Here is a 12922-nt window from a genome sequence, read left to right on the forward strand (position 1 = left end):
AATGCAGGCTTTCGCTGAAGCCTGGAGAGCGAGAGGAGTTGGTGCGCACCGACCCCTCTCGCTCTCCAGGCTTCAGGAGAGCCCCACCGCCAGCCCCACAAGCTCGGGGGACAGCGGAGAGGCGGAACGCCGCCATCCCGCTGTCCCCCGACTTGGTTAGAAGCTTGGGCTTCCCCCTCCCCCAGCCCTGCAAGCTCCCAGAGCGATGCCGAAGCTGCGCACAGCTTCGGCATGGCTCTGGGTCCTGTTCTGGGGGCTGGGGTCGCGGGAAGCTCGGGCTTCCCCTGCCCCAGCCCTGCGCCTGGGGGGGGGAATAAATTTTTTCCCCTTTATTCCCCCCCCCCAAAAAATCTAGGTGCATCCTATGGGCCGGTGCGTCCTATAGGGCGAAAAATACGGTACTTAATTCCTGAATCTAGGTCACAGGTTCACACCCTGTTCTTATCTTGAATGTGCCTTTAAGACAGGATTTGTGAGGACAGGATTTGTGAGGAAAGAGACAATGGGGAGGTTTCCCACTTTGACCTTGCAGAGAAATATGAGGTCAATTTGTTCAGGACCTTTTTTTGTGTGGGTTTCAGACATGTGGTTTATATATACAGTTATGAACATTTATTATTTATATATATGACCTTAAAATTCTTATAACAATACAACAGGAACAGTTGCAAGTTTGAAATACAGGAATGAAGTAATATGCTTTCTCTTTAAAAGTATTTTCATCAATTGGTTCACATAAGGGAAATCTTTTTTTAAAAAATCTCCAGAAGCAGGAACATTTAAACTTGGACATGGAGATGCAATTTGATAATGTGGTGATTTTCAGCTTAAAAGTATTGTTGAGTTTTGGGGGGTGGAAGTAGGCTATATGCAGAGACCCTTATAATTCTTGGATCCAGCAAGGGCTAAAATCTAAGGAAGGATTCAAATTCCTGAAATAGCCTGGCTAGCTTCCTGGTTTGATAATAGCCCTCTAAATATGGGTCTTTAAGGTAACAAAAGAAGTGGCTCAGCGCCAGAGGACAAATAGGTGGATCCTCTCCCTCCAGCGGAGCTGGGGGGCATCAAATGTTGCCGAAGGCCACCCAAAAAGGCCTTGAGGGCAGCAGAATGCCTTGAGCTAGAAGCTGGAAGCAACAGGCTGGGAAGCCAGAGACAGAACACTGTTGGAATCCACGGCTGCAGCTATGGGAGAAGCAAGAATCTCTTGGGGTGTTAATGCTGTGAACTCTTCCATTGTAGGCTCGTGGTATATATATGTAAACAGACCATATATCATGAATACACCTTAGTCTCCACTTTAACTCATTCCAATGGAAGCACAAACCCTTGTTGTTGTTTAGTCGTTTAGTCGTGTCCGACTCTTCGTGACCCCATGGACCAGAGCACGCCAGGCACGAACCCGAGGTAAGCGCCAGGAACCCCTGAAATCTTACACTGCTTGGAGATTGGGGTGGCATGCAACAGTATACTGCTGAAGGTTTGGAAACAAACATAATGTAACAGTAGAAAGGACAATCACTAGTAAAAACAGGTTTGTAAATGATCAAATGCTTGTGGTTAGCAAATCTTCTTTAAGTAAACTTTACTGGAGTAGATTGTCTCTTTCCCTTTTAGACTACATAGTGAGTGAAGATGGGCCAGTAGAATTGTTATGTGTTGAACTTTCTTAGTGTGACTTCTGTTGTTAATATTATGAATTAATCCAGCTTAATTTCTAAACTCAAACTCTGGAGACAGAATATGCAGAACTCCCAAAAGACTATGAAATAAAATTTATTTAAAAATACAATTCAAAACTTGCAGCGTAACTATTTCAAATGGATTTTCTCGGTTTCTTCTTCATTATGTGTTTTGACTTGGTTTTTTTGCTCTTTGTCACTGGGGTTGCTTTTTCACCAGCAAAAGAGTTACTCGATAATCCTTTTGCATTTTTCAGTGAAGAAGACTTTGAATACTTCAGTCCAACAGGGCTCTTTACATTCTTGACTAAACTCTTCTGTGGAGCTTTTTCTTTTTGAACACAGTGTTGCACTCGTAGCTTTCTTCCTTTCAGTTCAGAGTTGTTTAGCTTCAGTGCAAGGTGTACAGAATCTGTAGTCTTTAAGGAAAATAAAGGGCAACATCTAAAATTAGGCATTCATCTTACATCTTGGTAACTAATATTTATTATCCTTTCAGAAAAATTCACAAAAATAAAAAACCACTTTACAAAATAATCAATAAACAAAAAAACAAAAATATTTAAAGCAACTAAAGTAAAAAAAGGGGGGTTTGGTTTTTTTTTAAAATCATGCCAGCACATCCACTTTAAAACTAGGCAAATACAGGTCTGCCCCAAATGCACAGTAAATAGAAGCAACATAGCCACTGGAAAGCTATCCAACTGCCTACAATTTTCTTCTTTCGCATTAAATTATTATTTGGAGCATGAAATGGATGCAAATTTTCCTGCTTGCAAACATATCAAGTATGAGCAAGTCTGTGCTGCAAACAAGGTTTCCTACTTCAACTTTCTTCCTTTAATCCTCCCCCCCCCATGAACATGTCACTGAAAAATTAAATATAGATGGCCCAGCACATCAGCTTGGGAGTGTGTTGAAAAATACTGACTCTGTGAAGGTGTTAGAAGTGAGACAGAGTAAAGACACCATCTGCTAGCAGCAGGATTTGAACGTTGTTGTCTCCGTCTGCAATCTTAACTCCACTTACTTGGAGGTAAAGGTAAAGGGACCCCTGACCATTAGGTCCAGTCGTGGAAGACTCTGGGGTTGCACCCTCATCTCGCTCTATAGGCCGAGGGAGCCGGCGTTTGTCTGCAGACAGCTTCCGGGTCATGTGGCCAGCATGACTAAGCCACTTCTGGTGAACCAGAGCAGCGCACGGAAACCTTCCTGCCGGAGCGGTACCTATTTATCTACTTGCCCTTTGACGTGCTTTCGAACTGCTAGGTTGGTAGGAGCAGGGACCGAGCAACGGGAGCTCACCCCGTCACAGGGATTCGAACTGCCAACCTTCTGATTGGCAAGTCCTAGGCTCTGTGGTTTAACTCACAGCGCCACCCACGTCCCTACTTGGAAGTAAGATCACTGAATTCAGTAGGACTTGCTTCTGAATAAGACATGATGAGGACTGAGCTTTTAGTTCTTACGAGAACAATTCTATTTGCTTGGCTACAAATTCAATTATAGATATTTCAGAGTGGAGAGGTGAACCATGTTGTGTGAGACTGCTTGCTTTGAACTGTGTTTTCAATTCTGTAGAAGTTATTGAATGTTAACTGGTGCCTTCCCTACGCCAGGGATTGGGAACCTGTGTCTTTGGACTCCAACTCTCAAAATCTCCACTCAGCACAGTCAGTTGTCACAGATGACAGGTCCCCAATGCTGCACCATTCAGTTGCAGAGGTGTCTAGCTATGATGTCACCCTCAGTGGAGTTGGCAGCAATTTCCATCAACTCTTTAGAAGGTGCATCATTGTAACTGCCATAACAGTTTTAATGTTACAATGTTGCTAACAGCTGAGCATATGACACCAGCTACCCTTCAGTCAGTGTTAATACAATGTTAAGTTTCTGTCATCACAGATACTGAATAGCTATCGACGTACCTCAAACAGAACGTAACCAAAACCTTTGCCAATGCCTGTGCTCCGATCTCTCACAATTCGTACACTGATTACATTTCCACATTCAGAGAAATGGTCTCTTACTGTATCATCATCAATTTCTGTAAGCAAACATTTTTTTAAAAAAGTATGCTGGTGTTAAAACATAATAGTTTTAGGTATGCGGCAAAAATTCAAAATATTTTCATTTAAGACTTAAATGTAGGACTTTTTACTACCAGCAACAACTACTTTAATGTGAACTGTTGCAGTGTATCTATTTCTGTTAAGCTGTAACAATACATCATGTGCATCGTCTTATTGTTTGTGGCAAAACAAATTATTATTGATATATCTGAAAGCAGCTTTTATAAATGAGTATATATTTACAGTATATTAAAAGCTTTCTAGATGCAGTCTAAATCTTTTATAGTCTGCAAAAGCTACAAAAAGAATGTATTTCATAAGGATCTCTGAAACTGTCATTTTTCTGCAAGAGAATTCTACATAGATTTGAAAGGAAGAGTGTAAAATTTCACCGAACACTTACCATAAGGGAGATTTCCCACAAAAATAGATCTCTTGTTATCGTGCTGTAAAACAAGTGAACAAGAAGAATTGAATCAACAGTCTAAGGAAGCAGTTGGGAGGGTTCTTCCTACAGCAATTGAATTACTTACACATGCAGATTTTGAAGCAAGGTCGACTCTTATGTGGAATCCACTGGTAAATTCTGTTCCATTACTATTAAAGCCACAACAGGAAAAAATAATCAGAAAAAAAAACAGTCAGCTACCTTCCTAGTTTGCACAGCGTGTTACTTCAGAAAAGGTATTTACAATTTAGGATACGTCTTTTGTTAAGATTTATTTAATTAAATGCATGTCATAATACTTTATAAAATCCAGCATCAAGTATTCTTTTTAAAAATACCATTTTAAGGCGTTATTGGCTGCACATTCCTCCTTGAAAACGACATAAGCATTAATGTACTTCATATTAGGATGCACCATTCGCCTGAAGGGAAAAAAATGAAGTTTACTATACATTTAATTACAAATTACATATGTACGCTTGCAAGCTGAATGGATGGCTTTAGAACAGGGGTGGGGAAACTGTGGCCCTCCAGTTGTTGTTGAACTACAACTCTCATCCTCCTTTGAATTTGAGTCCAACATCAGAGAGCCAAAGGTTCTCTACCCCTGCTTTAGAATATATTGCACAATCCTCAGCATGTTTGCTAAGACACAAATTCTACTGAATTCAATGGCACTTAACAAACTTTTTAAGGAACTGTCTAGTTGTATACATTCTTGATCTGGAATACACAGGATCAGTCTCTCCTGATATTTCTTCATCAGTACAAAAATGTAAGACAATTTTGCTGGAATGAGAGACAGGGCCCCTTCCTGCCCCATTGGGAAGCATCTTAAGGAGTCTTCATTTAGCTAAAAAATGCATTATTTCGGCACAATGGATGTTGAAATCAATCAGCAATAGTAAGGAATTGGGTAGAAAAATAGTTTCTACCTTTTCCAAGTAGGAAGTTGGATGTGGCTTTATTATGCCACACTTATAGCACAAAGTGCTACTCACTGCTCTACCATTTATACCAATCAACACAATGAATGGCAGAATAACCTCAGTTCCCAATTTGTTCCAGAACAGTAGAAAGAACCCCTGGTCTTTAGCAAACCTACTGAATGTATTTATTTTGAAAATAACAACAATTAACAAAATTTAACTGCTAAAAAGAAAAAAAATGAAATGAAAATGTGTAGAGTTTCCCTATTCTAAAAATTAAACACATTTTATAAAAAATTATTAAAAAATTATAACTTACTTTATGGCTGCCATTTTTTTGGATACAGTAGCCTCAGCTGGAATCTGGAAAGGGAAGGGAAAAAAGTAGTGCATTAGTTGGTTGGTGTTGTTCTGTTATCATATCACATTATGAACTCAACACCACACTAGATCCTTCCCTAATCTTTTGCTGGAGGAAGGACATGGGTTTCTGAGGTCACGTTGATGCACTTCCTGCTAGCTACAAAGCCCAGCACTATTTGGAAGAGTGTAGATACAGAACTTGGGAGGATGTGTGCTAACTAGAAATTATGCCTTGGCTAAGCCAAGCCAAAACTGGTTTACACTGGGTAAGATGCTTTTCTGCTCCTATCCTGCCATATTCTCCCTCACCTCCTTTGCTTCTCCAGCTTTACTTCTTCCAGTTCCAAATGGCAGCACCATCGCAGCTGCCTGTTGTGGCCCTTTAATACTGGAACAAGCAGTAGGTAGGTAACAAGGAAAAACCAGCATCTTTTCTACTGTGACAAATTGCCAGCCACAAAACTAACCCTTTTGCTATGGAAGCTGTATGAGAACAAAGTAGCAATAGCTCATGGGTAAAAGTATAAAGAGCCACTACTTTCCCCACATACAGCACAATTTTGCTTTTCCCCAGAGACTCTCTCCCCATGAAGATACATGCAGCTAATATTATAAAAATCAACAACCAAAACATACCAAAGAGCGGAAACGAACAGATTCAATTTGCCCATATTCTTTGAAAAACGTTTTCAGCATCTAAATTGAAACAAGCATACGGTGTAATTTGTCAGAGCAAATGTGAGCAAAAATAATAAGCAGCAAATATTTCATCCATACAGCGTGATGGTCCCTACACAACTTTTATCTGGCTCATGGTATTAAGGACAAGAAGTACAAAATCTTCTAAAAAAATAAATGGGAGGGAGTAGTAAAACACAGAACTGGGAAATCTGGTTTATCTGTAACTGAATTATATAATCTTCAGTTAGGTCAAAGAAGCACAGAAAAATATATGGTGCTAAAACTTCTACATGGATAAAAAATGGGGGAATGCAGATACCGTATGTGACAACAAACTCCTGAACACTTGCTATACTGGGGACCATAACTCCTCTGCCCACAAACTTACCTGTGCCTTACAACTAACAGGTAAATTGCCCACAAAAATTGTTCTTTTATTCTTTAGCATTTCCTCAGCCAGGTTAACTTGTGTTTTCTTTTGTTTTAGTCCAGCATCTTCATCTGAAAGCTTTTGGGAAACCAATTTAGAACGTCTATTTTTCAGTTTTTGTTTAATTTGTATTTCTTTTTTCTCCTCCTCTTCATCTGCTACATCCAAAGCACATTCCCTTGATAAACGATGAAAAAGTACAACAACTTTGTTAGCAGGTGTTTTTTTAATAGTCACAAAAAATCTATATTTTACCTCTACTAATCCACTGTCTGGGGAAACAGCAGGTGGGGTGGGGGGAACGGACAACATTGCTAGAGAGACTGACAACAACGATATTGAAAACATGCAATTACTGTCACTCAAGCAACAAGCAGTCAACAAACCTTAGTGGGGCTGAGCGTGACATAAATGAAAGCTACAGTCTTACACGCTTATAAGGGAGTAAATCACACTGAACTGAATGGGACTAAATGGAATTTGCTTCTGAGTAGATATGCATACAATTTATACTCTTAAGAGCCAGTGCATATTTCACATGCTTATGCTGAAATTCTGTGCATATTTACCTGAGAGTAAGTCTAACTGAACTCAGTTGGGTTTAATTCTGAAGGAACATGCATAGTTCTGTTCTATTAATCATTGTTGGCCTTCAAATTGTTTTAATCGAAGACAGAGTACCTTTACTTCTACAACAGTGCCATTCTATAAAATGTACACTGCTCAACGAAAAAACCCAAAATTTATTATGTGCCCTAATTCGCTCTATATTTCTAAATTCTGACCCAGAGAAGATAACCAATCAACAGAAATGACAAGTATGATAAAATTTGGTTTATATTAAGTGCTGCAAACTAAAACAAACAGTTTAGACTGTAATCCTAACCCTACCTACCTGGGAGTAAGTGCTATTGAATTTGGTAAGACTTACTAATGGTCTTCAAGTCAGACCATGGGGGAGTGAGGACAGGTGGTTGCCTTTAATAGATTATTCTGAACTTAATCAGTTTTAAAGTGTTTAACTTACCTGCTTGCTACTCTTTCCTCTGCAAGAGAGATATCCTTCTTTTTAGCTTTTAGCTTTTTTTTTAAAGGCTCTCCTTTACTAGACGAACTCTGAACTTCTGTGGCAGTTTCTTCTTCCGTAAGCTTCCGTTTCTTATATTCCTTTTAGAAAAGTGATTTTAAAGAATTAGTTAGAACGTGGTCATACAAGGGGTTGGGGAAATACAAGGTCACCGGACAGCAATAAGATAATATGTACTTTGGGGACAACTTAAGTTTTATGTTACCCCCGCCCCACTCCTTTATTCATGAAATTTTTATGTGAAAAAATACCTTAAGCAACTTCTCACATGTGATTTCAGATACAGTGGTACCTTGGTTCTCAAACTTAATCTGTTCCGGGAGTCGGCTCAACTCCTGAAACCGTTCAAAAACCAAGGCACGGCTTTCGATTGGCTGCAGGAGCTTCCTGCACTCAATTGGAAGCCGCGGCGGATGTTCGGCTTCCAAAAAACATTCACAAAACGGAGCACTCACTTCCGGGTTTGCGGCGTTCAGGAGCCAATTTGTTCGGGAGCCAATTTGTTCAAGTACCAAGGTACCACTGTATAAAATAATCTTGAGGATCTCACACTTTTGAGATGGTTTTTGTAATAGTTTGCAATTTTAGAATGGGAGATAATTGCTCAGGGAAAGGTATTTTTAAACAGCTATTTTTAAAAGGTAGTGATGATTAGAATTAAACTGAATCAGGTGTAAAGGGCTTATTGACTCTCTTTTTAAGGTTTTTTACTTCACACAAGGGTCATTTCATAAGTTGCATCTGTATAATCAGAGTCGATACTACATGGGCTATTCCCATACTACAGAAGCCCCGCAAAAAGCAGGTGAGTTGGGTTTATAATGCAGTTTCTACAAACATGAACTGTGCAGCATTGGACCAGCCTTAGTGAAAACAGTTCTCATGCAACACTGGTGAAGTATTAATCAGGCCTCTACCAAAACTGAAAAAGACATTTATTTATTTTAAAAAGAAAATCCTATGTTGTTTTGATCGGTAATCACACAACCAACAAGACTGTATTGGGTGGGTGGCAGATTTTCATCAGGTAATTTGAGAGAGGGTGGGGATGAACATCTGGATAAAATTCTGCTTTCAGAAGCCCAATGTAACTTAGAGGCACTGTCTATAATACTTGTTGGTGGCAAAGCACTCTGTTGATTCTTCTCTGTCAGAAAAAAAAGATGAAGCATTACCAATGACAGCTGACAAATATATTTTAAGAGCACCTTTAAGTTTCATAAGCTTTCAATGAAGGAACAATCATTAAAATATTTTATGGCACCCAAGACCTATCATGATGGCACAGCTTCTGTTTTTGAGAATCTTTTTTAAAAATATATCAGCTGCTTGTTCCTCCGCCCGCAACACCAAAAGGGATGTATCAACAGTTTCAAACAAGAACATAGTGTGAAAAATAAGGGTGCTATGACCATCCTTATGATCTGTCATCTTCAGTGTCCGTAACATGAATGCAAACAACAGTCTCATAGCCTGGTTAAGGAGTTGAAATATGGAACTGTTAACAGGTAACATCTACAGTCTTATTTAAGGGACGTCAAGCATTCCAAATGCTGGCATACTTCAGTACTGGGAACTGAACTCACATTTTGGGAATTACATAGGTAAAGAAATGTGCTTACTCTTGGCACAGCAACATACACTGGCTGTATTTCAGCCTCAGGAGCACTGAAGAGCTGGACCAGGGAACCTGTGCCACGTGCGGTGGGTTTATTTTGAAACAGACTGTTGGCCACTTCACCCACAACATAATCTTCCTTCGATACAGTGGCAGCATCTTTCTCACATGCTTTGCTATTAAAGAGATAAAGTTGATCATCAGATCCCATTTAGTACTGTCCTATAAAGCACAAACTACAGGTAAAACAAACCAATAATATCCATGGAAAAAAACCAAGCAGATTGTGCATGTCATTACTTTTGAAGAATTAGTACAATATGAGTGTTTCATTTGCTGTAAGTATACAGACGGAGAAGTCTCTGCACATATGTCTGCTTCCAGAGCCAATGGGCCATGGACTTCTGGAAAAATAAACACATGGCACTTCACAATCAACAGCCTGCAGTTTTTCCTACTTTTGCTTAGATGTTTCTACCTTGCCTTTCAATCTTACAAGATAATTTCCGCAGCAGTTTTCCAATTAAAAGAAAATATATTGCAAAAATCATAGACTGCAAGGAGATAATCACTATGTAGGAGGAGAAAAACAAACAGGAGACAGCTCTGATTCTTGTATGATTACTTTTACATTGCCAGAAATCAATGTCAGGTATGCATTTGAGAGAAGGAGCAATTATACTGTCTTTCCAAAAATACTGCAAGTGGTTTGTCTCAAAATTATTTTTATAACAAAACTTTATTAAGTTACTTTGTTGTGTGATGTGACAAATATTAAATTTAAGGGGTACCAGTCTTGGTATATTAGAAAAGATTCGTGCACCATTGCAGCTCATCTGCCGGTGCAGGTAGGTCCTGCAGATGTCTGTGGGAAGGGGCGTATTGTTTTGCTGTTTTGTTTTACTTAGTTACTTGCTTTTATTCTTTATTTTATTCTCTGAACTGCCCTGAGATCTTATAATGAAGGGCGGTATATAAATCTAATAAATGAAATAATGTTAGAAAAATATTTGTCAAGAGTGAAAGGCTACAGAAGTGCATAAATCTCCCCTAGTGTACCAAGTCTGGTACCCCTTGAACTTAAAGCTTTGTCATATCTCTGTCACATCACATAACAAAATAACTTTTTACAGTTTTGTTATTTAAAAAATAGCAAGTCAAACCACTTGCAATATATCTGCCATACATACTCAGATTAATGTGTAACTTTAGCATTTTACTTCCTCTAGCTTAAAGTGTTAAAAGCCTTCTAAACTACACACTAACCTGAGTAAGTATGGCAAATTCCTTCATTTAACTATATTTAGGTAATTTATAGTAATCAGAAAAATCAAAACAAAGGCAGAAATGAACTACAGTAAGTCCACAATTTATGCACATTTAACTTGTGCACATTCAGCTTTACACGCATGCCAAAAAGATTTCTAAAAAATAAAAAGCATGGTGGGGATCCAGGGAAAATTATTTTGGCAATCCCACCTGCCACTGAACCCAATGGGTTTATGATTATACACGATTTTAGCTTTAGGCACAATCCCCAGTAATGTAACCCCCTCATAAACTGCAGACTTGCTGTAACACAATTCCACAATTTAAATCCCCAGCCACACACAATTAGAAGATTGCACAGTGGGTTGCGCCCCCCGCCCAAGGCCTGCATGTGGGTTTCCCATAAGTATCTGGCTAGCCACTGCCAGGACAGGATGCAGGACTTAGATGGCCCACTGGCCTGATCCGCCAGGCTCATCTTATGTTCTTAAATGCTACAGGAGTTACAACTACCAACAGCAATATTATGTTTTGTTGATAAGGAGCAAGCTAACCATGCAGACGCTATAGGAGGTGTTCATTTTGAGAGACTCCTGGTATGTGTGTGTGTGTGTGTGTGTGTGTGTGTTTCTCTTAGTCAATCTTGGAGACCAATCTTGCTTCTATGAGAACTTTGGGGGCAAACTGCTGAACAGATACATGGCTGCTCCCATAATCAACCCTCTGTGGTGAAATGCGTCAGTGCGTTTGGCTGTTAAAACCAGAAGGTTGATGGTTTGAGCCAATCCTGGGACAGCAGTGAGCAGGAATCCTGCATTGCAGGGGATTAGACTAAAGAACCCTCAGGGTGCCTTCCAGGGCCGGATTTAGGTTTGATGAGGCTCTAAGCTCATGGGGCCCTTTATATGTCCAGCTGTCCTTTGTCAACAACAAACTGTCGCACTTTTTTTGTGTTGAATATATGCTATATGGTAATTTATGGAGCTAATAGGTATCTAAAGCCACTTGCACATGCAGAATGTAGGCACCCTATATATAGAAATGAGCAAACCAGTGATATTTTAGGGAGCAGGCCAGCAGGCCTGGTTACTTACATCACAGGAGCCTACAGAACACAAAACACTGTTGCTGTATGTAGGTTTTATTTTATTTATTTTATTTGTTTTTTATCTTATTATTTTGGAAATGTACATCCAGGTTTTTTTCCTTTAAATTTTTTTTGGGGGCCCCAAGAGAGTCTGGAGGGTCGGCAGGCAAACGCAACGGCATGGACCGCGACGCCGGCGCGCAGGACTCCTCTAGCACCCGAGGTGAGGGGGAGGGGTGGGAGCCGCGGGGCGGAGGGGAGAGAGGGCATAGCGCGGGCCGCGTTCCTCACCCGGTAACGGGGCGGAGCTTGGCCGCCTTGGACTGCTTCATCTTCATCTTCGCCTTCGCCTTCGACACGCTCCCACGATCGCCGCCGGCCGAGCCGCTTCCGCCCCCGCAGCGCCGCGTGAAGCTCAGAGGAACACTCGGACGTAAACTTCCGCTTCTTTTACGCCATTTTACTTCAGCCTCCACGTAACGTGGAGCCCTCCAGCTGTTCTGGACTTCCGTCAGCCCCAGCCAGTTTGTGGGGGGGGGGGGGGGGGAGATAGGAGATGCAGTTCAAAATATCAGGACGTCGTCATTTAAGTGTGTGTGTGTGTGTGTGTGTGTGTGTGTGCGCGCGTTGTAAGAACATAAGCAAACATTACTATGTTGTTGAATTAAAGCAAATAAGGCCCGGCGCCCTGTTCTTCTCACTCTGGGAAGCCCGCAAGCAGAGCAGGAGCACGACAGCGCTCTCCCCCGCTTCTGACTCCCAAGCACGGAACAATGGGCTCTGCAAATGCTGCTGAACTACAAGTCGCATCACTCCTGGTCATTGGCCATGTGCACTGGGGGCTGATGGGAGTTGCAGTTCCACAGGATCTGGAGGGCCAAAGGTTTCCCCACAATTGGAACAGCCTGGGACTAGCTTTCGAGTAAACTTGCATTGGATTGAACTGTGAAAAGAACAGAGAGTCTGTACGGAAACCAATGGGGCAAGAGCATGTAACTTTGGGTATTGGATTTGGGCCGGGAAGGTGTAATTTCAGGAGGTTGGCCTTTGCTGCAACTTGAGGCGTGTTTGGAGGAGGGAGCTTTGACGGGAAATCCAAATCAGGCTCTAACCTGTACTATTTTTAATGTTTGATCTTTTATCGTGTTTTTAATGATCTGTTGGGAGAGGTGGGGTATAGAAATAATAAATTATTAGTATTATACTAAGATTGAACTACCTTGCAGGGCTATTGTAAGCCACTTTTTCGCAGCCAC

General features: G+C 40.7%; 1 protein-coding gene across 1 annotated transcript; it reads right to left on the reverse strand.

The window, feature by feature from the left end:
* Positions 1-1760: 1760 nt before the first annotated feature.
* Positions 1761-12127, reverse strand: RBM34 (RNA binding motif protein 34). Its single transcript, XM_080998492.1, has 11 exons — positions 11958-12127; positions 9315-9486; positions 7633-7772; positions 6564-6783; positions 6131-6190; positions 5451-5494; positions 4541-4624; positions 4288-4351; positions 4158-4200; positions 3611-3729; positions 1761-2101 (listed from the first exon to the last, which is right to left on the reverse strand). Exons 1-11 carry the CDS (start codon positions 12002-12004, stop codon positions 1817-1819), a joined length of 1278 nt encoding a protein of 425 aa, XP_080854618.1. The 5' UTR covers positions 12005-12127; the 3' UTR covers positions 1761-1816.
* Between the last annotated feature and the right edge of the window lie 795 nt (positions 12128-12922).

Source organism: Podarcis pityusensis, assembly GCF_964106645.2.
Source record: "Podarcis pityusensis genome assembly, chromosome: 3".
NCBI classification, from domain to species: domain Eukaryota; kingdom Metazoa; phylum Chordata; class Lepidosauria; order Squamata; family Lacertidae; genus Podarcis; species Podarcis pityusensis.

Coding starts and splice junctions, on each gene's coding strand:
- RBM34 (XM_080998492.1), bottom strand. CDS start 12,004: ATGAAGATGAAGCAGTCCAAGGCGGCCAAGCTCCGCCCCGTTACCGG. Junction 7,773..9,314: donor TGTATGTTGCTGTGCCAAGA/GTAAGCACATTT, acceptor CTTTTCTAAAAG/GAATATAAGAAACGGAAGCT. Junction 4,201..4,287: donor TTGCTTCAAAATCTGCATGT/GTAAGTAATTCA, acceptor CTTGTTTTACAG/CACGATAACAAGAGATCTAT.